A 27,171-nucleotide genomic window follows, 5' to 3' on the forward strand; every position below is an offset into this window, starting at 1 on the left:
CAGCGGAAACCTTACAGGCCAGGAGAGAGTGAAACGATACATTCAAAGAACTGAAAGAAAAAACTTGCCAGTTAAGAGTACTATACCTGGAAAAATTATTCTTTAAAAATGAAAAAGTCTTTCCCAGACAAACAAAAACTGAGGGAGTTTGTTACCACTAGATCTGCTGTAGAAGAAATACTTAAGGGAGTTCTTCACATTGAAATGAAAACATGCTAAACAGCAACATGAAAACATAAATCTCACTGGTAAAGGTAAGTATAAAGACAAATATGAATTAATGTAACACTGTAATAATGGTGTATAAATATTTTAGCCCTAATATAAAAGTTAGAAGATATAAATTTCTTAATGGATACACAATATAAAAAGCAAACTGTGACTACAAGAACACAAAGGAAGGGGAGTAGAATTGTAGAGTTTTTGTGTGCAATTGAAGTTATCTACTTAAAATAGATGATTATAATGGTAAGATATTGTATGCAAGGCTTAAGATAACAACAAAGATAAAACCTCTAATAGATACACAAAAGATAAAAAGGAAAAAATCAAAGCAAATTACTGCAAAAATTATAAAATAACAAAGGGAGATAGCAAGAGAGGAAGAGAGGGACAAAACATCTGCATAACAGACAGAAAACAACTAACAAAATGGCAATAGTAAGCCCTCACCTATCAATAATTACTTTAAATGGATCAAATTCACCAATCAAAAGACAGAGAGTGGCTGAGTGCATTAAAAAACAACAAAAAAACAAGATCCAAGCAATATGCTATCGACAGGAGACTCACTTTAGATTTAAAGACACACATAGGCTGAAGGTGAAGAGATGGAAAAAGATGTTTCATGCAAATAAACCAAAAGAAAGCAGGGGTGGCTCTACTTATATCAGACAAAATAGACTTTAAATCTAACTCTGTCTTGATGCAAAGGTCATTATATAATGATAAAAGTACCAATTCAACAGAAAGAAATAATCATTATAAATATATACTCACTTAACATCAGAGCACCTAAATATATAAAGAAAAGAATGACAGATCTTAAGTTAGAAATTGAAAGCAATACAGTAATAGCAGGGAACTTTAGTACCCCACTTACAATAATGAGTAGAACATCCAGACAGAAAATCACTCAACAGCTGACTTGAACCACACTATAATTATAGACCAAATGGACCTAGTAGACATATACAGGACATTCTGTCCAACAGCAGAGTAATCACATTCTTCATGAGCACACGCAGAACATTCTCCAGGATAGATCACATGTTAGGTCACAAAAGAAGTCCTAAGAAATTTAGGAAGATCTTGATATCAAGTATCTTTTCTGACTACCAAGGAATTCAGAAATCAGTAACAGCAAGAAAATGGGAAAATTCATAAATACATGGAAACTAAACAACACACTCTTGAACAACCATTCAGTCAAATAGGAAATCAAAAGGAAATTTAAAAAGTACCTTGAGACAAAGGAAAACAAAAACACAGCATACTGCAGCTTATGAGATACAGCAAAAGAAGTATTAAGATGGAAGTCTGTAGTGATAAATGGCTGTATTAAAAAAGACGGAAGATCTCAAGTAAACAACCTCACCTTACACCTCAAGGAACTAGAAAAAGAAGAAAATCTAAGCCAAAAGTTAGCAGAATGAAGGAAATAATAAAGATTAGAGCAGAAATAAATAAAGTAGAAAAAAATCAATAAAACTAACATTTGTTTTTTTAAAAGATAAAATTGACAAATCCTTAGGTAGATTAAGGGAAAAAAAAGAGAGAAGACGCAAATAAAATCAGAAATGAAAGAGAAGACATTACAACAGATGCCTCAGGCTATTTTGATTATTATGAATAATGATATACCAACAAACTGTATAACGTAGAAAAAAATGGATAAATTCCTAGAAACATACAACCTACAAAACTGTGTCAAGAAATAGAAAGCCTGAACAAACCAATAACAAATAAGGAGATTGAATCAGTGATCAAAAACCTCCCAACAAAGAAAAGCCCAAGACCAGATGGCTTCATGAGTGAATTCTATGAAAAATTCAAAAAAGAATTAATACCAATCATTCTTAAAGACTTCCAAACTCATTTTATGAGGCCAGCATCCCCCTAGTACCAAACCAGACAAAGACACTTCCAGAAAAGAAAACTACAAGCCAGTATCCCTGATGAGTAAGATGCAAAAAAAATCCTCAGTAAAATACTAGCAAACTGAACTCAACAGCATGTTAAAAGGATTCTACATCATCACCAAGTGGGATTTATCCCTGGCATGCAAGGATGTTTTAACATATGCAAATTAATCAATGTAATACAACACGTTAGTAAAATGGAAATAAAAAGCCCACATTATTATCTCAATAGGTGCAGAAAAAGCATTTAACAAAGTCAATATCTATTCATGATTAAAACGCTCAACAAAATAGGCATAGAAGAAATTTATTCTCAATGTAATTAAGGCCATATGTGAAAAGCCCACAGCTAACATCATAATCAGTGGGCAAAAACTGAAAGCTTTCATTCTAAGATCCAATACAAGGTACAAGGGAAGGATTCTCAATCTTACCACTTCTTTTCAACATAGTACTGGAAGCCCTAGCCAGAGCAATTAGAGAAGAAAAATAAATAAAAGACATTCAAACTGGAAAAGAAGAAGTAAAATTATCTCTGTTTGCAGATGACATGATTATAATCATATACGTAGAACCCTAAAGACTCAACAACAACAAAAAAACTGTTAGAACTAATAAATGAATTCAGTAAGTTGCAGGACACAAAATCAGTGTACAAAAATCAGTTGTGTTTCTATATACAAACAGCGAGCTATCAAAAAGGAAATTAAGAAGACAATCCGATTCACAATAGCAACAAAAATAATAAAATAGGAATAAACAACCAAAGAGCCGAAAGACTGTACACTGAAAATAGAACATCAATGAAGGAAATTAAAGACACAGATAAATGGAAAGATATCCCATGTTTATGAATTAGAAGAATTAATATTGTTAAAATGTCCATACTACCCGAAGTGACCTACAGATTCAGTGCCTATCATAATCCCAATGGCATTCTTTACAGAAATAGAAACAATCAATCCTAAAATTCGTATGGAATCACAAAAGACCCCAAGTAGCCAAAGCAATTTGAGCTAGAAGAACAAGCTGGAAACATCACACTTCCTGATTTCAAAATATATTATAAAGCTACAGTAATTAAAACAGTATAGTACAAAACAATATAAGGAAAGACATGCAGACCAGTGGAAAGAACAGAGAGCCCAGAAATAAATCCCTGCATCTGTAGTCAACTTTTCTTCAACAAGGGTGCCAGGACCATGCAATGGGGAAAGGATAGCATCTTCATTAATGGTGTTTGGCAAACTGCATATCCACAGAAGAATGAAATTGGGCCCTTATCTCACACCATATGCAAAAATAAACTCAAAATGAGTTAAAGACTTAAATGTAAGACCTGAAACCATAAAACTACTAGAAGAAATCTTAGGGGGAAAGCTTCTTGACATTGGCTGGGAAATGATTTTTTGGATATGACACCAAAAGCACAGGCATTGAAAACAAAAATAGACCAGTGGGATTGCATTAAACAAAAAAACTTCTGCATAGCAAAGGAAACCATCAACAGAATGAAAAGGCAGCCTATAGAATGGGAGAAAATATTTGCAAACCATATATCTAATAAGGGGTTAATATCTGAAATATATAAGGAACTTACACAACTCAGTGGCAAAAAAAGAAGAAAAACCCTCTTCAAAAATGGAGAAGAGATTGAATAGACGTTTCTCCGAAGAAGGAAGACATACGAATGGCCAACGGGTACATGAAAAGGTGCTCAACTTCACTAATCATCCGGAAAATGCAAATGAAAACCGCAGCGAGATATCACTTCACATCTGTTAGAATGACGTTTTTCAGAAAGACAAAAGATAAGTGTTGGGGAGGATGTGGAGAAAAGGGAACCCTTGTACGCTGTTAGTGGCAGTATAAGGTGGTACAGCCATTATGAAAGACAGCATGAAGGTTTCTCAAAAAATTAAAAATAGAATTACCTTATGATTCAGCAGTCTCACTTCTGGGTATACATCGAAAGGAAGTGAAACCAGAATCTCTGAGAGACGCTTGCACTTCCTTGTTTATTTCAGCATTATTTACAGTAGCCAAGATTTGGAGACAACCTAAATGTCCTGCAAGGTCAAAGGATGAATGAATAAACAAAATGTGGTATATTTATACAATGAAATATTTTCACCCTTAACAAAGAAAGAAATCCTGTCATTTGTATCAATTTGGATGAACCTAGAGGATATTGTGCTAAGTGAAATAAGCCAGATGCACAAAGGCAAATACTGCATGATCCCAGTTATATGTGCAACCTAAAACAGTCAAACTCCTAGAAGCAGAGAGTAGAATGGTGGTTGCCAGTGGTGAGGGGGAAATGGGAAGATGTTGGTCTAGGGGAACAGAGTTTCAGTTATGTAAGATCAATCAGTTGGGGAGATCTAAGGTACAATGATGTGGCTAAAATTAATAATACTGTATTGTATACTTGACATTTGCTAAGAGAATAGATCTGTGTTCTCACCACACAAAAAGATAACTTTGAGTTGATGGATATATTAATTAGCTTGGTTGTGGTGATTATTTCAGTGTACACATATATCAGATCATCAAGTTGTACCTTAAATGTGTACAATTTTCAGCTGTCAGCTATACCTCTGTAAAGTTGGAAAAAAATGTATAAAACCAAAACAATTAAAAAAACAAAGAACTGAGCCAGCCTTGATGGCCTACCAGTTCAAGTTCTGTGCACTCCGCCTCAGCGCCCAGGTTTGGTTCCCAGGCACAGAAACACATCGCTCGTCTGTCAATAGCCATGCTGTGGTGGCGGCTCACAAAGAAAAATCAGAAGAACTTACAGCTATACACAACTGTGTACTGGGGCTTTGGGGCAGGGGGCAGTGAGGAAGAAAAAGGAGGAAGATTGGCAACAGATGTTAGTGTAGGGCAAATCTTCCCCTGCAAAAAAAAGAACTAGTTGACATAATGTTAAAATATAGGAGGAAGGTGGTGTCTCATTAAAAGACTTTAAAGAAACTGGTTTGTATTTGTAAGAATTTGATGGTTTAGAATTAAGGCCTGAAATAAGCATATCTGAAACTGTTTGACATCACAAATTGGCTTTAACTGGAAGATTCTCCTGCAGTCAGTGTTGAATTTTCAAAATCTTACTTGTGATAAGCTCAACAATGAAGATCTTACTAAAAGGAAGAGCAAAGAATCATTGAAAAAGTAAAGGAGAGGACGAAGTGGCTTTATCTATTGCCTATATCATTTATCATTCAGATAATTTTGGAGAAATGCGTACACATTGAATAGGCAATGAAAAAATTTGAGGCAGTTAACCCTAATTTGTTGTTCAAAAGAGTGGCTATGCTTTGCTATAGGGAGATTTACCAGGAAAATAAGTTTTTCTTAGTCTAAACTTCATTGGAATTGTAATTTTGAAAACTCAGTCAACACTGTACTTGAAGAAGTCTCTCAGAGAATGTTTGACAGAGATTTATATTAAATGTTTGGTTTAAATATATTATCATAAGTATATTAAATATATTATTACCAAATCTAAGTATTAAGCATAAGGTTTAAATATAGTCTGTATTTGGTATTTCATACTTCGTAAATGGGTTTTTTTCAAATTTTTTTTTCAAGATTTAGGATTTTTCATTGTTATGATATTTGAATGAAATTGCAGTTTATTACATGATACTTAGAGGAAATAACGGTTCAATCTGTTGAAGGCTTGACATTTGAAACATGTTGGATAGCGTCTATTTTATCCGCCTTGTCAGGTAACTTTCTCCCAGGGCAGCTGTGTTTCTAAGGTCTTAGTGTCCCATCTCACTGCCATCCCTGCCTTCCGCTCTGTTGTCCCTTTAGGTTACTCACTAGTGAATTATATCACTTATGAGTAAGTCCTTTTTTTACTGATTGTTTTTTATAAAACCTAGAGTTAATGGTTATGTATTATTATATTTCTTTCTTTAATTTATATGTCATCTTTTCAGTTTTGCATTGTTTATATCCTAATATAAAAATTTCAAGGGAGATTTTATTTGTGGAAGTAACTTAAGATGTTACAAAAGGAAATTTAAACATATCAAATTTATCTTTTATCTTCCTGCATTGTTTCTTAGAATCACTGATAAATTCTCTATTTTATGTCCAAACCAGAGCAAAACAAATTGAGGAATTTTTTGATTAGAATATCGAAAAAATATTTAGAGCTTATTAAAAGAAAGCAAGTATTCCTTTTGAAATGAAAGTTGACTTCTTATATAGTTCCCATGTTGTTCGAGAGATAGAATTGCATCTATTAAATCAATTATTCAAGTCTCCATGACATATAGTTAGAGGACTAGTGTTTCCTGCCCAGCAGAACAAATCAGCAATACAGACCTTATAAGGCAAATTGTAAGTTGTTTCTTTTTATTCTTCTTTTTAAAGAATTTTAAGAAGCATAGGTGCTTTTCGTTTAATTTTGCATTTAAAATATAATGGATAGAAAAGTTGTAAAATTTATTTTATAATTTATAATTTGTTTTGATACAAATAAATTTTATTTAGAGAAGAGTATTGTACAAATAAATTAATATTAAAAATATGTTGGCTTAATAAATAAATATCTTTTTAATGTTTATTTTTATGTATATCCTAGTATTTTTCTCATAAACTTTTCATAGAAAATGTTCTTTTGTGACAAAATGGAAAGTAGAATTTAAGTGAATTCTGCATTACTTTCAAAGTCAAATGGATTTGCTCTTGCTTTTACTTTATAAGACTATAATTTTATCATTTTCTTTCCGTGGCGTTTATCTGTAGAAAGTAAAAACAATTGTACCACTATTATTGAAGCTTGAGTTTTGACAAAAGTGGTATTTTTTTTAAGTTTATTTTTTGTAAATGCATATATTCGTTTCTAAATATATAGTAAAAATAACCACTAAAGCCAGTTCAGTATACATAAGTAAATAATCATTAATCTTGGACAAGCTGAACTTTTTGTATTTTTCTGGTGAGGTATTATACCTTGTACTTTTTTACTTTGCAGTATAGTCTTGAGATACTTCGTATAGAGGATCATATAGCTCACAGAGACTTTATTTATATTTTTATTGAGCATTACTAATGAATATCAAGCTTATTCCTTAGAATACTTTTAGTGTTTATGTTTTTATTTTATTAACTTTTCAAATATGGCATATAAGGATGTACCATTCCTTTTAGTTTCTAAGCATAGTTCTAAAATTAATTTTAGAATATTTTCAAAAGTATCTTGAATAGAAAATATGATTCCAGTTTTGTAACATATATTTATTTTGAGAAAGCTGAAATCAGTTGCCATAAACTAATTTATAAACTAATAAATATAAAATTTATATTTTATATATTTTATAAACTAAACCATAAAATATTTTCTCATAATGTATGTAGTAAGCTATATTACCTTGATCATATGGCTTTTCCTTATTTTTTGTATTGCAGATTGGCATATAAGGAAGCACTGTTGCTTGGTGTTTAAGACCATGGGCTCTGGAGTCAGAATGTCTGGGTTCAAATCCAGGTTCTGCCATTTCCTAGATTTCTGAGCTTGGACAAGTTAATTATTCTCTGGGCTTTAGTTTACTAGTGTAAAGACTAAGATAATGTATAGTACTTACCTGTCATAAAATTATTTTGAGCATTAAATTTTAGTGAAAGAGATTACAACAATGCCTGGCAAATAAGAAGCAGTGGAGATTGGTGTTTCACATTTTGGGTGCAGGGGTCAGTGTGCCTGTATTCAAATCACGTTTCTGTCACTGAATGATAATTTTAAGATCTTGAAAATTCTACGTACTCTTTCTGAGCCTCAGTACTTATATCTGTGAAATTGGGTTGTAGTGAGGATTCATTAGATAATGCTTGTAAAGCATTTAAAACAGCCCCTAGCAAATAATAAGCACTCTCTAAGTGTTGATATTGTTAATTTTGTTATTAGTTGGTCTTGGTTTTATTGTTTACCATATTAAAATTTGATGAATTTGGATTATGAGAAAAGAGTGTATTAGTGAATTTTGAGTTATTGACTAACTCAAGCTTGATTTAGCAAATTTACTACTTCAAATGTATAATATTAACCTAAATTTAATTAACTGCTGTTAAATACAGATTTTGAACGTTCTTCTTAAAAGGTAATATGCATTTTTTTTTTTTTGGTGAGGAAGATTGGCCCTGAGCTAACATCTGCCAATCCTCCTCTTTTTTTTTTTTTTTTTTTTTTGCTGAGGAAGACTGGCCCTGGGCTAACATCCATGCCCATCTTCCTCTACTTTATATGGGACGCCGCCACAGCATGGTTTGCCAAGCAGTGCATCGGTGCGTGCCTGGGATCCAAACCGGCGAACCCTGGGCCGCCGCAGCAAAGCGCTCGCACTTAACCGCTTGCAGCACCGGACCGGCCCCGGTAATATGCATTTTTAAATAGCATTTACTTGCCTGCAGTGGACGATCTAGAATGTTTGAAAAGAGTAGGTTTATGTATAGATAAATTAACCATAACCTAAGAAATACTTATGCAGAATAGCTTTATAAGCAGATTCATAGTATAAATAAGATTTTAGGAGTAAATTTCATCTTATACTGAATGAAAATGTATTTTATATTAGTGAGATTTGAGTTAATGTAATTTAATTTTTTGTTGGTATATAAGATTCATGTCTTTAGGTTAATTTCAGTGTATTTTTCTGTTGCAGTTTTATGCGTAGGTAAGATTTATCAAATGTTTTTATACTTAAAACTGTTATTGGCCAACGCCTGGTTATCATGTCATTTGAAATAGATATCATTTTAATCCTGAGATAAGGATGAAAAATAGAAGTCTGAAGCTTTTTAATATTTTATTTTAGAAAATGTATTATTTATTTCTTGTCTACAACCATATTACTGTTTTAAAATTTTAAATACATAAAATATTTTCAGTGAATGTAGAAAATGGGCATTTAGTCATTGATGGATAAAAGGGAGTTGTATGAGTAGTATATTTACATCAGGCATCTTTCACCTTTTCCTAGTGGGGAAAGATTTTCTTTAAAAAATTTGTCCAAATTCACAGTATATATTTATCTAAGAATTTGTAAGAGTAAGAGATTTACCATTAATAAAGCCTAGTACCTATCATTTGCCAGTTTGGTTTGTATTTAGGCAGTGAAGTCTTTCACATGGAATAGGGTGAGCAAAAGAGACAACTCCCAAATCCTTTATAACTGACCTGACCTTCGTCAGAGCACTATACTCATATTTCCCTCTCTTTACTAGGCACCCACACTGAAATGTCTGCCGACATTTCTAATGTAACATGCCAAAAACCAAACTCATTATCTACCTCTCTCCTTCCACTTTCCTCATATTTTTTTATTTTGGTTAATGACATTACCATTTACCCATTCACTCAAGCTGGAAACTTTAGAATTATCTTCAACTTCTCTTTATCCTCATCCTGTACGTCTAATTGATTGGGTTATTACCAATTGTCCTTGAGCAAATTCACCCCTCTTCTCTGCCACCACTGCTACTGCCTAGTTTAAGACCTCCTCATAGTTTGTCACCATTCACTCCCTACTGTATTCCAGTTTTCTGATTGTTTTAAGCAATATAGTTCTACAAGTATAAAATCTTTAGCATGGTATTCACGGTTCTTTGACAGTTTGGACCTTGCTTTCATCTCCAGTCACAGCTCCTCTGGTATATTCTTGATCTTTCCTGAACACTCACTCATTCATTCATTTACAAAGGTTTATGTAACGTCAGCTACATGGCATTGTGATGGGTGCTTTGAGGATGCAGAGGTAATTAAAGCAGCCATGACTATTGCCCATTAGTGCTGTTAGAATGCCATGCCATGCACATTGTTTCTGTGTCTTAGACCATGCTCTTTCATCTGCCCTTTTACTGTGTAGTAGTTTCTATTAATCTCTCATGCCCTTCTCAAGTGTCATCTCCTTTCTGAAGTGTTTGTAACTTCCCCAGGTAGTATTTCTTCTTTGTGTTCCAGTAATACTTTATAGTCATACCTCTATTATAGTACTTACTACGTTATAGTTGTTTATAGTTGTTCTTTCCCCCAGCTTAAATTTAAAAATGGGAAGGAGGTAGATCAAAGAGGAACGCACAAGTAAAATTTGAGGCAAGGGATAGAAAGAGGCAGGAAGAGAAGGAGAGAAGGAAAACAGGAAAAGCAGTGTGAGCAGTAGTTAGAAACGCAGACTGGAGCCAGACAGGGTCTGAGTCCTGGCTCTTCTGCTTACTAGCTGGGCACATAGTTTAATATCTCCGTATCTCAGTTTGTAATGGGGATAATAATAGGATAATTGTGACGATTAAAAGAGTTAATATATGTCAAGTACCTAAAACAGTGAATAGCACATAATGTAGGCTATATATGTTTCTTGCTATTTTTATTAGCAATAACTAGCTTTCTTCAGTGAGGTGAGCGATGTCTTCTCTCTCATTTAGTCTAAAGGATGGGAAATTTTCAGACTGCATATTATCTACCCCTTTGTGTTCACCTAAGGCATCAAATTGCTGAGTGTGTTTTGGGCCTGGGCTAAAAGGGGAGCTCCTGTACGTATTTGCTATTTACAGTGTAACACTGGATATAAGTATATTGAGCATTTTGCCTCTTCATTCTGGATTCTGTCCTGCTTCTGCCCTTCCTAGCTATTAGAAATGCTGATGATAATTGTTCTGTTTTCATTTTTACTTCATCCTTCAGGCTTGATGCATACTACTGTTTTTATGTCATGTGCCTTAGATTCATTTATTAAAATATTGTTCTCTTTCCTCGCTATTCTCCAGCCTGAGAACGAGTCAGGCAGGGCTGATGTGTGGGTATAACTTCTTGGTTTCAGTAGCAGGATGTGTTCCTCAGCACCAGCCTCATATGCAGATAGCACTTCCACCGTTCCTACCACTTCCTCCCTCACCCTCACTGCCCCTCCCTTCCAGTATCACTCTGCTCCATCCTCCACCACGATACTATTGGCCCAGTTTTGAATAGACTATTATGTCCTATCAGTTCAACACCTGGGATGCCTGGCTTTTCCAAATAATGAAAAGGTGGGAGATTAAAGCACTCATCATTGACCGATTGGTGACTTCATTTTAAACAAATGAGTTAGATGCTGGTTGCCGTGGCCCTTCTGATTAAAGAAGAAATCTTGGAGGAGATGATATTTTAGTTGCTGCTTGAGATGGAGGAAGAATGAGTAGGTTGTAGGTTGTAGAGGATATTTGAGGCTTAGGATTCATTCTCAACTAATCCTTGAGTATTATATGTAAGGTACCTGGGGATACAAAAATGTAGTTCCTTTTGAACTCCAGGTGACTGACGTAGTGACAAATAATACAAATGTTGAAAAGAAAGAGAGATTGCTGAGGATTGGAGAGGTTGGAGAAGATTTTATCTGTTCTCACTCGACAAAATCTCCATGGATGATTTCATGTGTTCTCTTGAGAGCAGATTCTCTTGAGAATCTGGTAGTTCATCATAACAAAGTTTCATTGAGTTTCTGGAATATACAGTGATCTCCTGTCTCTGGACTTTTGCACATGCTGTATCTTCTGCCTGAGATAGTGTTAACTCAGCTAATGCTTACTAATTCTTAAAATATAATCATAGAGGCCATAACTTTCAGAAAAGCTTACTTGATCCTTCAACACTAGATTGTTCCTATGGATTTCATAAATCTTGTTCTTCCCCATTCATAGCCTTCATTACACTACATTGTAACTTCCTTCACCAGATTGTTCATGGAAGACAGGAACTATATATGATAATCCCTGGTGTGTGGCTGTGGCTCCAAAAATATTTGTTGGTTTAGTGAATGAGTGGGATATGGTAGAAAGGAGACTTGGTCATTCCTGGCAAGGGGAAGAGGATGAATAAAAACAAGGTGCGTGGTAATAATGTATATAGCTGATTCTGAGTCAATGAGCGGAACCATTTGATTGGAGTGTAATAATGAAGAGAGAGGCTGGAGCTTTGAATGCCAGGTTAAGATGTCCAGTTTATTTAATAAAAAAGGGCTATTGAAGCTTTTAGAGATAAGAAGAATAATGTAAGTTCTCACAAATGTTTAAGTAATATACCTGTGCATGGGAAATAATTTTTTCTAATTCTTGTGTTAAACTTTTTGTAATGCTCTTCAATGGACTAAACATATAACTGTCTTATTTTGAAGACTCCTGTTTTTTAAGATTTTTTCAACATAATTTATAGGGAAAGTTGTAGAAGATTTGAATAAATGCTGTTGAATGAATTGAACAATTCATTAAACTGTGTAGTTTGTTTTTCTTGTAAACTAAACTATTGTAAACTATGATAATTTAAAAGTATAATTCAAGTAAGGCAATAATCTATCACGTATTGGGGTTTCCTTCTTAGTTGTAGCTTAAAAAAGAATAAATGCTTACGGCTGTGACTTTTTTTTCTCTAGTATCTCCAGAGGCAGTTGGATTTTTGTCAGCTGTTGGGGTGTTTATTATCTTGATGCTGCTCCTTTTTCTCTATATTAATAAGAAGTTCTGTTTTGAAAATGTTGGCGGGTTTCCAGATCTTGGTTCAGGATACAGTACAAGGAAGAATTCACAAGATAAAATGTGTAAGTATCATACTGCTTCTCTTATTCTTTTTATCTGTACTATTCTATTATTTTTTAAAAAATATATACAATGAAAATGGTTTTGACATGTTGTAAACTAACCTTTGAACCACTATTCTGTGAGAGTAAAAGATCTATTAAGTAAACTGTGTTCAATTTTCTTTGTTCCCCATGAATTGCTAATAAATTGCATAAAGGTGAATTGTGTACTTTCACAAAATGACAGTCTTATTTTTCATATAAGGTATGCTTTTGAGCCTGTCCTATGAGCAGATATGCTTTAAGAAGGAGGTATCTTGTTGCTTTTATATATCTTAAATCCATTGTCCAAATGACTCTCTAGAGGGCTTTCTTTCAATGTCCCTAGAAGGCTTTTGAACGTATTCACCCTGCTTCTTTACCTCCTTTTGAATTCTCAGCTGATGGATAATTTCATTGTTTGCAGAAGGCGTTTTTCTTTCCCCCTAGTAAATTAGTGTATAGATAAAGTCTGGTTATGAAAACGAGTGTTCCTCTCCCTCTGTTGGCACCATAGGCATTATATCACGTATTGTTAATAGAGACTAGGGCTGTGATACTGTTCTTTCTCTTATGGAAAAGCTTTCCTGGGAAAACTTTTTCCTTCGCTATTATTTTACATTATTATAAGAGTTCTTTCTTTGCTGTTTCCAAAGGCTGGCTTATATAAATGCTAGCAGGAACAAGTTGAGAATTAGAAAAGCCGGGTGTTAGTTTAGAAATATTTTGAGAAACCAGAGCAGAGGCACCTTGCTTTTCTTGTCTATGGACGTGTGTTGGAGAGATGTTTTTCTCTTCTGATAAGTTAAAAAGTGATAGCCTCATTGTTTATAAAAATCTATTTATTATTGAATTACATCCTTAACTTTTGCATTAGGAAACTATAGTACTTTATGTGGTTTTGATTTGATGAAGTTGACTGTTTCTCATACTTCAGCCACACTTTTTGGTCATTTGTGTAGAATGAACTGGTTAAAGATGTCTCTTTAGCAGCCTCTAATAATTTTCTAGTTCAGCATTTCTGGTTTTTCTTTGGTCTAATGACCCCTTTACACTCTTAAAAATTATTGAGGACCCCAAAGAGCTTTTGTTTATGTGAGTTATATCTATTGAAATATACTATATTAGAAATTAAAACTGAGAAAAATTTAAAATATTTTTTTTTAAAAAACCAACAAAAGCCTATTATATGTTAATATAAATAACATTTTTTAATTAAAAAAAAAACTATATATTTTCTAAAACCAAAAAAAAAAGTTTAGTGAGAATAGTGACACTGTTTTACATTTTTGGAAACCTCTTTAATGACTGGTATAGAGGAAAGTAACAACTGATTTCTCAGATCTGCTTCTGCATTCAGTCTGTCGTGTAGCCTCTGGAAAATGCCAGTGTTCATTTGTGAGCAAATGAAAGTGAAAAAGTTAAATATTCTTTTACTATTATTATAAAAATATTTTTGACCCTGAGGATCCATTGGAAAGGTCTCGGGGACCTTCTTGATTTTCTGAGCCTTGTTTTTCTTTCACTTATTAAATAGGAGTAATAATATTTACCTCCTAGAGTTATTGTAAGATCAAGTAAGATAAAATTTGTAAATCACAGTGCCTTGCATGTAGTAGCCACTCAGCAGATGTTCACCCTCTGCTCTCCCCTCTTCTAACCTCAAAATTGTTTAGATATTTTCCGCTTAATGTTTTTGTTAATTTGAAATGATATTGGTGGTTTGTTAGTGAGATAGGGTAGTTCCCCTACAGAGACTAATAGTAAATAAATTAAAAGTGCATAATAAAAATCATTTTTATACTTTTTCTTGCAGGTATAGAATAAAAAACCAATAGTTTTTGAGGGGAAAATATTGTCTTGCTGCTGTTATGATAGCTATGGAGTGGGAAAAAGTGTCATTCCGTTCAAACCAAGTGGTTTGATTTTTTTTTTTTTCCTGGATGTCTTTGCTTCAACATATTTCTTCCAATGTGTAATGCATTTACAGAAAGAGTAAAAGCCACAATGTGAAATACTAATATTGAGCTGATGAGTAGCAACATTTAAGTAAATATTAAATTCAAATTCCAAAGTGGTTGATATTTTGAGAAGAGAAAATTCCATTATTGCACCTTTTTGGAACAAGGAATTAGAAAATGGCATTTTTCAAAAATTTTCAGCAGAATCTACCATCAGTGTCCTCTCTGGTGAACACAATCAGTAATGCTGTAGAAGATTTGACCACTGCTGTTGGGGAAGTCGGCTGTGCCTTAACTGACTCAGTTGCTGAACAGGTAACAAGTATGATAAATGGCTTTCGCCCAGAAGAGGAAAAAACTGCAGCAGTAGAAGCTGAAGACACTTCTAAACAAGAAAATGCCGTGTTACCAGAAGTCTCCAAAAACACTAATTGTCAGAAAACACGATCCAGTTTAGAGCACCGAGCAAATCAAATAAGTTGTTATAATACTTCAGTTTCGCAAGAGCAAGATCAAGGAATGAATGAAGAAAGAATGATTAAACATATTCATGGTAGGCAACAGAGTCTATCAAAATATCAAGAAACCGATAATGCTGGTGATTCTTCTCTGAAAAACCACACGTGTGATGGTAGGATATCAGTTATCAAGCAGAATACAAGGGCTGGATCTGCTTGTCAAGATCTTGAAAGTACTGAGAGATGTAAAAAAATTGGATTAGGAATTTCCAGTAATGGTAAGAATGATTTAAAGGAGGTAAGATATCAAGAAATAAAAGAAAATCATTTAAAGAAAGCTGAAAAACATATTAAAGGTAAAGGATCCAAAGGGAATGATTGTTCAGGAAATGAATATTCTCCAAAAGGTGTTTTGGCAAGCAATAGACATATGACACAGAAATCCATTATGAAAGAAGATATATATCCAGCACTACCAACTAATTCTAAAGATAAGTTACATGGAAAAATCAAAGAACAAATAAATCCAGCAAAATACTGCAAAATGAAAGGAGACATAAAAACAAAGAAAAATGAGGCCATTTCTGCCAAGAAAGGAACAGCAAAGAGTAAAGATGAAAAATATTCTAAGATAGTACCAGAAAAAGGTGAGGTCTCCTAATGTGAGTTTGAGTGATAAAATTTTTTCTTGATATTTTTCAAATTAGGAATACATCTTCCAAATTTCTGATCTTTCCTATACATGTCTATACAGGACTTTCTTGAATCTTCTTTCTAGGAGACATTTTTTAAGTCATTTGTTTTTTTCTCAATCACTTCAAGAGCATTCATGTTATTTGTACACTACTAAGCTAAGTATTGCCCCTGGTTTCTGCATTACTTGGGCAATTTTTAAGGGCCCTAATTTTTCCTAATGTTTTTCTTAATGGCCATTTATTTTACAGCCAGAAACTCCATGGTTTGCTTAAGTAGTGTGCATGCGTTAGTTGGAATTTATTTGGTGTGTATAGTTGAATTTAAAAATTTTATACTTTTGTAACTAACCCCTAAGTCCTTTATACGATGTTGTTCTTCAAATCTATCCTAATAAGAATCTGTATCAAATGTTTTATATTTTTCCTTGAGAGTAGTAGATTTTATTTTATTGAATAACATGAATCAGGATATGTCTATTCATTTAGCCATCCATTAAGAATTTTTTATGACTGTTCTGTTGTTTACAATGAGTATAAATAAACAAGCTATCATTCATGAGTTCTCTATGTAGAATTAAGATTCCAACTAAGCATTTATAGTTTTCAACCACAATGTTTTGACAGTTTTCAAAACAATTAGCCAAGAATTATTTGGTTTTGGTTGCAGAATTGTGTCATACTGCTAGTAATTACTTTTGGTAATCCCTTAGTTATTTCCATTTATTGCTGATGTGATCACAAGGCCAAATGTACACTGGCTTTTATTTATAAAATATATATCTGGAATTTTTCTATAAATTTAGATTCTCATAAAATAACAAAAAACTGAGTAGTAGTAGAAATGAGGAAGACTTTTTCAGTTCTGCTAGGTGACTTCATACATAATAGGGATCTGCTGTTTACCAATTATATGAATGATTTTTAAATGACGTAATAGAGGCTGATCCAGGATGGATGAACTAATTAAAAAAGAATGCCGGGTTTTGGAAATATGTCCATTTTGGAGTCTATTCTTCTAGCAGTGTTTTGAATGTCAGATTCGGTGGGGTTTGGTAGCCTTGGTTTGGTTTTGGTAGGCTTATTTCTTGAAGTAGCAAAAATAAACAAAATCAAGTAGAATAGTTTATGTATTATTTTATTCAGAAAATAACATTAGATTGGATGCTAGTAATAAATACTTAACAAGTAGCAATACAGAATTTTTAATTTCGTTTTGATTTGTTTTCACTAAGAAGTGTGCTTAAAGAATCCAAATATCTAAGTATTCTAGATTATAGTCAGTACTAAACTAAAACATGTTATGTTCGAAAATCATTTTGAAAATCATTTGACCCATAGATTGTCTCCTCAGATAGCTGAACTGTAATATTACTAGTACCTGTGCTCTAGGTTCTGACGTAGAGCTTATAAGGTATAGAAAGAGGAAGAGGAGTTTCATTCTTTTTTTTTTTTTTTTTTTGGTGAGGAAGATCAGCCCTGAACTAACATCTGATGCCTATCCTCCTCTTTTTGCTGAGGAAGATTGGTCCTGGGCTAGCATCCATGCCCATCTTCCTCTACTTTATATGGGACGCCACCACAGCGTGGCTTGACAAACGGTGTGTCGGTGTGTGCCCAGGATCCGAACCTGCAAACCCTCCGTTGGGCCGCCTTAGTGGAGCGCGCGCACTTAACAGCTGTACCACCGCGCCAGCCCCTCCTTCTCTATTTCTGAATGTAGGGCTACCATAGGTAATATTTTGTAATAGGTGAAGTGTGACTATAGAATTTCTGATTACCCTCCTCAGAGCGCTCCTGCTGCCTTAAGACCACCACCATGGTATCCCACAAATGCTAAAAGCTCTGAACTGGGAGTCGGAATGCCTAGGTTCTAGAGCAGATCTGCCATCATCTCAGTACTGTCCAATAGAACTTTCTGCAATGATGGAAAAGTTCTGCATATCTGTATTGTTCCATATAGTAACCACTAGCCACACGTGGCTAATGAGCACTTGAAATATGGCTAGTAGCACTGGGGAACTGGATTTTAAATTTTGTTATTTTTAATTAGTTTAAATTTAAATAGCTGCCTGTGGCTAATGACTACGTATTGGGCAGTGCAGAATAACACATTGGTCATAATTTTACCCTTTTTGGCTTTACTGAATTAAAAAGTGGGACTTAGACTAGTGACATCCAAGCTCCCTTACTTCTAGTGGTAAACATTCAATTTCTATCACGTATTTTAAAATTACTTATCCTCTGTCTCTCTACCTGAATTTCAAACCTTGATTCCTTTAGTACAGGTGATCTCAACTGAGTATAAAGAGAAAAATATCTGGACTGAACTAATAAATTGTACCTGCTGTGGTCTCTTCATCCTTCTAGAGTTGTTTTATAATTCTAAGAAAGTTGCATCTTGGTTTAAATGAATTGCAACATGGTGCAGTTTCAAAATTTTTACCTTTTTTAAAAAAATGGTAATATAACTAGTGCTTTGAAAAATAAAATAAAATTCATACCTCTGGAAAAGTGTATTTGAAATTTAGGTATATTCAAGTAAAATTTTCCTAGTAATCCCACCTTTCATGGATAATAATTGTTAAGTTTGGTATATATCCTTCCAGACATTTTTGTACATACATATAAACATATATTGCATGTATGTGTGTATGTTGTGTATGTTGCGTGGAGGTGTGTATATATTTTTAAATGATAATGTAAGTATACCTTCTATTTTATAACCTTCTCTTTTCTCTTAATGTGATGTTATAGTTATTCTTTCCCTGTGAGTACTTGTAAGTTTAGCTCCTTGTTTTTAATGACTGTTTAGTCTGTCATTGTGTAGATATATCATAATTTACTTAATCAAGGCCCAAAGATGGACATTCAGGTTATATTTTATTTTTGTTTTATTTTACTATTAAACACAATGCAGTAGATTGTCTCAAATATATATATGTGCTCACTTGTTAATTTCTTAGGATGATTTCTTAGAATTGGTAAATTCTGAGAAATGGATTAAAGACTGTGCAGATTTAAAAGTTTGATATGTATTGCCAAATTGCTCTCTAGAAAAGTTGTATGGTAATATCCACCAATAACTCATTTCTGTGTTCCACTCCTAGCGCTAAGCATTGTCAGTTTTGAAAATTTTGGCTAAGATGATAACCAAAATTGTCTCCTGTAACATGCATTATTTGAGTCAGGTCCGTATTTACTGGCAGTACTTATAACTTGCTTTGTGTGCTACTGAGCCTTTAAATAAATTGTGTAAGATGACGAGCATTATTACTATTTTCTATCTGTAACATGGTTGGGAAATCCCTGTGACTAACGTTATTTGTATAGTTAGAATATACAAACCGATCTTTTTCTATTAAAACATAAAAATCTAAAGTTTGGGCTTCTTTTTTTTTTTTCTGGGCAAGATCAGCCCTGAGCTAACATCCATGCCAATCCTCCTCTTTTTGCTGGGGAAGACTGGCCCTGAGCTAACATCCGTGCCCATCTTCCTCCACTTTATGTGGGACGCCGCCACAGCATGGCCTGACAAGCGGTGCATCTGTGTGCACCGGGGATCCTAACCTGGGCCACCAGCAGCGGAGTGCGTGCACTTAACCACTATGCCACGGGGCCGGCCCCGGAGCTTGGGCTTCTTAAGTGAATAAAATTATATTTCTCTAAAGCTGAAAATTCAGGTTGTGTGCATACATGTGTGTATGTATATTTTACATATATTTGTGTTTGTGTGTATATGGATATATATGACATATATTATATATATAATATGTATATGTAATATATATATAAAACTGTAGCAAATTCATCATTCTTTATTGCATTAAAATGTTGATTTGTTCTCCTTATTCCAAATAGATAATTCCTACATGGACAAAGATGAGCATTGTTCATCCTCTGAAAGTGAAGATGAAGCACTGGGTAAATATCATGAGGCCTTGTCCAGAACACACAATTCCAGACTGCCATTGGCACATTCTAGACAAAAGAACTCTACTTGGGAAACAAGACAAAAATATAGTCCTCTGTCTGCAGAGTATGATGGATACAGTAGTGAAGCATCAATAGATGAAGGTAAGATAGGTTAATTATTTTATTTTTTTAGATGACACACTACAGTATTAGATTATTTGTGCCTAAAATTCTAGGCATCTGTGTTTGCACAATAAACGAGATTGCACATACAGTAGAGTTACATTTCTGGGAATATAATTTATTCAAATTCAAATCTTTGAACTCAAGCCTAAAACCAAAACACCCAAAAGCAAAACACCAAATAATTTAGATACAGTAGTAATTCGAGCTCTCTTTCCACAAGGAACATATGCCTAACAAGTATGAGATGGAAGATGTGAATCTGCTATTCTTTCAGATGGAATCATTTTCTAAATACCTGTTAAGGAACTGGTACAGTCTAAGTATCTCATAATGTTGGATATGATTCCAGTGTGTAAATGCATGCTTTTTCATTCAATATGGCTCCTAAACGTGAGCCAAATATTTCATGTTACACACAGCAGAAGATATGGTGATCTGTTCCGTGCGGGAGGAAAAACTGTCTGAGATGGATTTATTGAGAGCTGATACTATATTATACTATGCTTTAAGGGCGATTTAAGAAATTTCCATCGATTATTTTGTCTCTAATTGATTTTTGCCTCATGTGCTGACATTGACTTTAGAACTCAACCTGTGTGGAAGATAAAATCCACTCTCACATGTTTTTACATCTTTCTGTAAGGGAAATAAAAAAGATTTTGCCAATAACTAAAGCATATTTATTTCTACATTTAAGTTGTTTGTGTGCTTGATACAATATATGGGCTGCTCCTGGTAATTATTATCTTTATACACAGATATAAAGAAAAGAGCATATATCGTAACGTTTTTATTATTTATTATTATATTATTTATTATTATTTTATTTATTATTATTATACCAAACACCAACTATCCTGAATTTTATAGCTGTAATGTTTTAGGATCTATTACTATTGATGACTTAAAGTCTTACCCTAGCACATACAGTTGTCAAAGGAGCTAAATCACCTATTTTGTATTTGGCTTAATGCTAACTAAAGATTGATATACCTCCCTTTTTCTTTCTGCTAGTACACAGGTATAAGAAGTTAATCAAATACTAAGTGATTACTATATAGAAAGCTCATTGTGAGATGCTGGGAAAGAAATAAAAAATATTAGACGTGGGCTCTACCCTCCAAAATACCTTACTAGAACTATAGAAAATAAGACATGTACTTAGAAAGATAACTAAACAATGCAGAGCAGTAAAGCCAGTCCCCAACTTATGTACATCCCCAGCACATGAATAGTAGAGCAGAAAGAGAATGAGTTTTGAAGCCTGATCCTTGTTCACTTTCTGGCTCAACCTTGGGCAGTAAGTATAGTTCGTTGTTTTGAAGTTTGTTTCATTGTCTCTAAAATGTGGATAATGCCTTCCTGATAGTGTTGTCATATGAACGTAAAATACGTATATGGTAGTTTTTAGCATAGTGTCTGGCACCTAATAGATAAGTGATCAGTAAATGGGAGTTGTGGATAAGGGTAGTGAAAACAGTGATGGTGGTGATAGTGAGTAGTCATGAGCAGGCCCTGAGTTTGTAATCTGTGACCCTAGACACTTTCCTTTTTGCATCTTCTGTTGAGGATTTTTATTTTTCCCTACTCACTCTTTCTTCCTCTCACCCCTACCCTCCTCTGCTGCCTTGATTGCTTGTTTCCTGTAGTCCTGTTATTTTAGCACGGCTCTATAGTCTGTGGGGAAAGCCGTGAGGAGAGAAGCGTAACCTCAGCGGCTCTTCTCTTCTTGCCCTAATCTCTGGAACTGGTGCAAGTGCCCTGGAATCACCTTCTCGTTTCATTTTACCTGTATATTTAGGACCTACCTGTACTTTTCTACCATTTCTACTGTAAATTATTTGATAAAACACCCAGGGTAGATTGATTTTAAGCATTCTGAAATTAGATTTATTATTTCATAAGCATTTATTGAAAGCTTTTTATGTGCCATACTAGATACTGTGGAAATAAAGGTGAGTAAAACAAGCTTCTTTCAAAGAGCCCACAGACTGGAGGAGGAAGTCCAGTGAGTATATGTGTAATATAGTGTGATAAGAGGTCTGTTAGTTACATGAACAAAGTACTGTAGAAAAACAGAGGAGGAGGTGACTCAGACTTTGTTTGGGAGGTTGAGGATATGGGGAAGTCTAATGAAGTCTTCACAGACTGCGTGAACTGGACTTGAGTGAGAACTAGTTCAACAACTATGAAATAGTGATTGCGTGAAAGCAGAAGAGAGTGTATTTCAGTGTCTTTAACTTAGGATCTGTGTTTGGAAAAGGGGCAGGTAATAGGATTGAATGCTGTGCTTAGGAGTTTGACTGTTGTCTACAGGAAATGTAGATCCCTGGAAGGTTTTTAAGGTAGACATTGTGGCACTTTTAGATCAATATATTTAAGAAAGATTACTTAACTATTGTAACAGAAGATGAATTGGAGGTAGGAGCTACTGGAGGCGGAAAGGACCAGTTAGATAAACAGTGATGAGATCCTCATTAGCAATGAATTGGGGGCAAAGAATTTGTAGATTTAGGGATGGTCTCAGTTTATCTTGGTGAATGACTATAGGATATATAGGAGTAGGAAATAAAATGGAGAGAGAGATGAGATCTAAAGCCTGCAGTGCCTCCCTGAGTAAGAAGTTTGGATGTAATTTGTTAGCCACTAAGAACTCACTGAAAGTTTTTCACCAAGGAGCCATGATCAGGGATGTGCTTTAGGAAGTTTGATTTAGCAACAGGAAGACTATAGGAAAAGACACTAGTTAAGGAGGTCTTTGGAGTAGTCTATGTGGGAAATGATAAAAATCTGAATTATGGTGGTGACAATAGGAATATAGAAGGATAGGAGAGACATAGAGGTACAATTTACTGAATTTAGGAACTGAATGTATTTGGAACACTGGAAAGAAGGAAGGAAGTGTCAAAGATGACACTGATTTCCAGCATGTATGACTAGGAGAATGATGAGGTCATTCATATAAATAGCAAATCCAGAGAGGGATCTGTTTTTTTGTTAGAAGTAGTGGGAGGTGGGAGATAAAAGTCGTTTTGTATATATGACAAGGCAGGTTATTTAAGCAGTTGGAAATGGCTGTGGATCTTGAAATCATGAATGGGGTTAGGGAGAGAGGTTTTCAGATCATATGTGCTTAGAGAATAGAAACCATGGGAATGGATTAAATTGATGAGGGAGAATGTATGGAGAGAAACGATAAGAGAATCATTTCATTTCACTAACGGAAGAATTAAGGGTGTAAAGAGAAAGTAAAAGTGATAAAGTGGAGAATCAGAAAAATATGTATTTTATCAACCGTGGAAGGAGAGTTGAATGCTGCAGAGAGATTGGGGAGGATGAAAATTCAGACAAGCCTCTTTGTCCAATAGAAGTTGATCAGTAACTTTCAATTTGTTTTAGTAGTATAGAATAATAATTAGATTCAATGTTATTAGGGAAAGAATAAGTGGTAAGAAAGTGTATATTTGCTGCCTACACTTTCTTACCACTTAACTCTCTCCTTATCAACTCTCAGAGTCAAGAAAGAGAGGTAGGTGAAGGGGTTTATAACCCAAGCGTTCACCTTCTCCCTCCAACCCAACAATAGTAACCCTTCTCTGGTCTATGTTCAGGGAGGAGGGGGATTTGCTTCTAATACATATTTGAGTCTCCACCAGATGGTTGTGCCTCTGCATAGCTGACTCAGCAGAAATACTGCTCGGTTCATGGCTGGTCACCTACGAGGACTAGTAAGTACAGTTCTCTTGGTAGGATTTGGTTCAGTTTCCCAAGGTACAAGTAAAGGGATGACTAGAGTAGATTATGCTTCTTTTTAGTACTCTGACCTTTTATTCTGCATATTATTCTGCAAGTTTATAAAGATAGAGTTGACTAATGTGGGTTCAGGTAACTAAAGGGAATTACAAGGTAGAAGGAAAAATATTTTTAAATGTACGTTTTTTACATGATATACTGTTAACTCATTAGTGCGGATAAGGAACCGCTAGTCCATTTCTCAACACTCTGAATAATTCCAGTAGAGAAGCTTTGGAACAGCCAATATTAGAAACATCCACAAGAGTAGAGAGGGTCAGGGCCTGACTGGGCATTAGGAGAGACCAGTGCAGGAGAACTTTCTGACCAGGTGGTAAGAACTACCATTTATTGAGCTCCTACTGCACTTGACTCTGTTAGTTTCCGTACACATTATCATATTTAATCTTCACTGCAACTCATCATGGTAGATAAGATTATCCCCATTTTACAGAAGTGGAAAGAGATTTTAGATAGAATAAGTAATTTTTAACCTAATGTCACACAGTAAGTTATAAAAACTGTACTTGTCAAGTCCATTGCAAAATGAATGTTGTTTGGCTTCTGTTAGGTCATCACTGCTACTTTAGTATTCTCCCTAAGTCTGTTTCATGCATGGTTAACCCCTTCGGTTGGGTCCTTTAGAACAGTTTATATATTATAAATCTGAAATACAGATATTCTAGAAAAAGTAAGAAAATGTGATCACATATTTGTTGATCATGTTTTCTCCTCTAGGTGGCCATATTAGTCTTCCATATTTTGGAGCTACAAAAGGGAATGATATCTATAAGAAATCTTTCTAGGAAAAACAAACATTAAAATAATTTATCGAATTTCCTTTCTTCACAATTTTAATTTTTACTATGTTCTTAAAATTAGGGGCATTTTCTGATAATCCTCTCATTTTAAAAAGGTTTCAGAGTTAAATAGTAGGTTGTAGATATCTTGTTTAAGTTGGTAAGATAGGCCAACATCTCAGATTCCACTCATGCTAATTCTTTCCATTTTTATATTAGATAGGAGAAGCCTATTAAAGATGATTTTATATGAAGAGCAAATTTAATGTAAAATTATTAGAATGTCTTTCTTTTATTTTTAGCTTTTCATTCTTGGTTCAGCATAGAGATTACCAAACTATATTTACATATTGTGCCATAGCTATATCATTAAAATCATATGATGTTATTTTTTGGGTGAGTTAAATTTAAAATGCTAGTAAGAGATAATTTCCAGCATCACTTATATCTTGGGTATGTAGCCTGTATACACACACACACCTGTCATTCTCTTTCTTATGGCTAATTCACAGGCTCCATGCTGTTAGTTTTGATGTTATCTTAAAATTAGGGGCATTAAAACACATTTCTTTATTCCTTTTATTTAAATGTTACTTTTAAAATAATTTAATGCTTAAGAGTAATAAATTTTTATGTTTATATTTTCTTTAAGTTCATTTTAACTGCTTTACAAAATTGTTCTATTAATTTCCACAGTTTCTGTGTGAGGAAAGTAAGTACAAAAAAATTCTTTGTTTTCCTGATGGCTTTGACTCGGAAATGTTTTGTGTCTTAAAATAGTGAAGTTATATGTATTACAAGGTTTATTTAGATTTTTGGTATACTTTTTCTTTGATTTCAGGTTTTTGTTCATGAGCATTTCTCCTCTGAAGAATTCTTTATTGTGTATGTGTGTGTGTGTGCTTTAAATATGGCCAATTTGAGGAGGAATTGGTCTTGAAGACTTTTCCTGCATCTTTGTGTTTTGGAGATCTTTTTATATGATAGGATCAATTGCTCCTAGGAGTGTAGGATTCTTTTATAGTACTACTTTTGCAGGCCACCTCTGACCTATAAGATGAGATGTCTTTGTGTAATTTAGGTAAAGGTATAGCCTGCTGGGTGGATGAATTAGTAAAAGGTCCCACCTTGGACCAGACACCGTGCCATGAGAATACGGTTCAGTGAGCAGAGAGCACCTGTGTAAGAAGAAAAAGGCATCCCTTCCTCCAGGTGTAAGATTTGGCAACCCCAACACAGGCTGTATTTCAGCACCCCCCTCAGCCAGGTACTTTTGCAGTGCACAAAACGCTCAACCATACACAGTGGCCCTGAACACTTGTGTTTATACACTTTCAATCTTAAAATAAGTTGGTGGAATTGCTGTGTTTTCCATGGTGAATCTGTATAGATCCTTTACAGTTTTTTTTTTAAATCTGAGATACTTGTCTAGTAGTGGGTAGCTAGAATGATAGAAATTAAATGATAGACGTTAAAGATATCCTTGATTGATTACAAAACTATCACGCAGAGACATGCGACTTTACTAAGATCATACAATTCATTAATGGCAAAACTGAGGCCTGTAAAGTGTTTGTAATCAGAGAACAGGTCAATGCTTTTAAAAAGAACTGCTCAGTAACCAAGTGAGTAAATAAGAGATAACACTATAAATCGAATATGGGCTGTGTCCGTTGCTAGGGGTTGAAACATGTCTGGTGAGTGGAGGAATAATGCTAATAGCAATCTGCCAATTACTGGGACCTGACACATCATCTACAGGTTTCTGTTAGCAGAGCCTATAGGAGTCAGTCTCAGGTACGTTTAGGGAGCAGTACATAGAGTCACAGATGGACTGACAATAATCTTATTATCTGAGGGCAATAGTATGTGGTTTAAACTGTCTGAATATCTGTATTTACTGTAAGTTCAAGTTTATCAACAAGGTAGATCTCATAGGAAACTATCCCTAATGAGGGAGGCAAGTCTGTTTGTATTCCAGGATGTGAGATGATCTCTTTAAGGAGATATAATGGAAAACTTGAAGCTACTTCTGAAGGCTGTGCCTAACATGGCTGTCAACTCTGAAGCCCAGGAAACCCCCGCCCTGCTTTAGAGTGGAGTAGAGATCTGGAGGACAGCACAGTGGGTAGGCCTTAGGATGAAGGAGGCCTCAAAAGAGAGATGTTTATTAACGTGGCTATAGTAACATTTATTTTTACTGTCTTTCAGGTACTGCTAAAATCTTTGTATAGAATATTTAATTTTATCCTCACAGAAATCTTGCAATTCTATTATTTATTTATTTATTATCCCATTTTTTGAAAAAACATCATCTTAGAGAAGTACATTAGCGTGCCCAAATTTACACGGCTGTAAGAGTGGGATGCAAATCCAGGCTCACTTGATTCCAGAGCTCAGATACTTGACCACTATAATACGCTATATCAGGTACTCTCCTACCCAGGACAAGAATAGAGAAACTATTTTTTACTCCAAGAATGCTGTCTCATTGTTCTAAGAGAATTTCATGAAGATTTTGGCCACCTAGGAAAAGAAAGAACCATACAACTTGGAAATATCTGGAGTTTTGGTCTCAAACTCAGATATGAAGCACTTACTATTCCTGCTGTATTTAGCAAAAAC

At 34.4% G+C, this 27,171-nt stretch overlaps 1 protein-coding gene across 5 annotated transcripts in view; it reads left to right on the forward strand.

Annotated features, from left to right (window-relative positions):
* SYT14 (synaptotagmin 14) overlaps positions 1-27,171 on the forward strand; it is a 257,716-nt gene that overhangs the window by 79,061 nt on the left and 151,484 nt on the right. For 2 of the 5 annotated variants that reach the window (XM_058539776.1, XM_058539778.1), the window contains exons 1-3: positions 12,675-12,724; positions 14,559-15,808; positions 19,715-19,930. In XM_058539776.1, coding sequence (XP_058395759.1) covers positions 14,881-15,808; positions 19,715-19,930 — 1,144 coding nt within the window. In that variant the 5' untranslated portion in view covers positions 12,675-12,724; positions 14,559-14,880. Of the gene's footprint in view, positions 1-12,559; positions 12,725-14,558; positions 15,809-19,714; positions 19,931-27,171 lie in introns of those variants that run through there. The other 3 variants (XM_058539779.1, XM_058539780.1, XM_058539777.1) reach the window with 2 other exon arrangements.

Source organism: Diceros bicornis, chromosome 4, assembly GCF_020826845.1.
Source record: "Diceros bicornis minor isolate mBicDic1 chromosome 4, mDicBic1.mat.cur, whole genome shotgun sequence".
Classification (NCBI taxonomy): domain Eukaryota; kingdom Metazoa; phylum Chordata; class Mammalia; order Perissodactyla; family Rhinocerotidae; genus Diceros; species Diceros bicornis.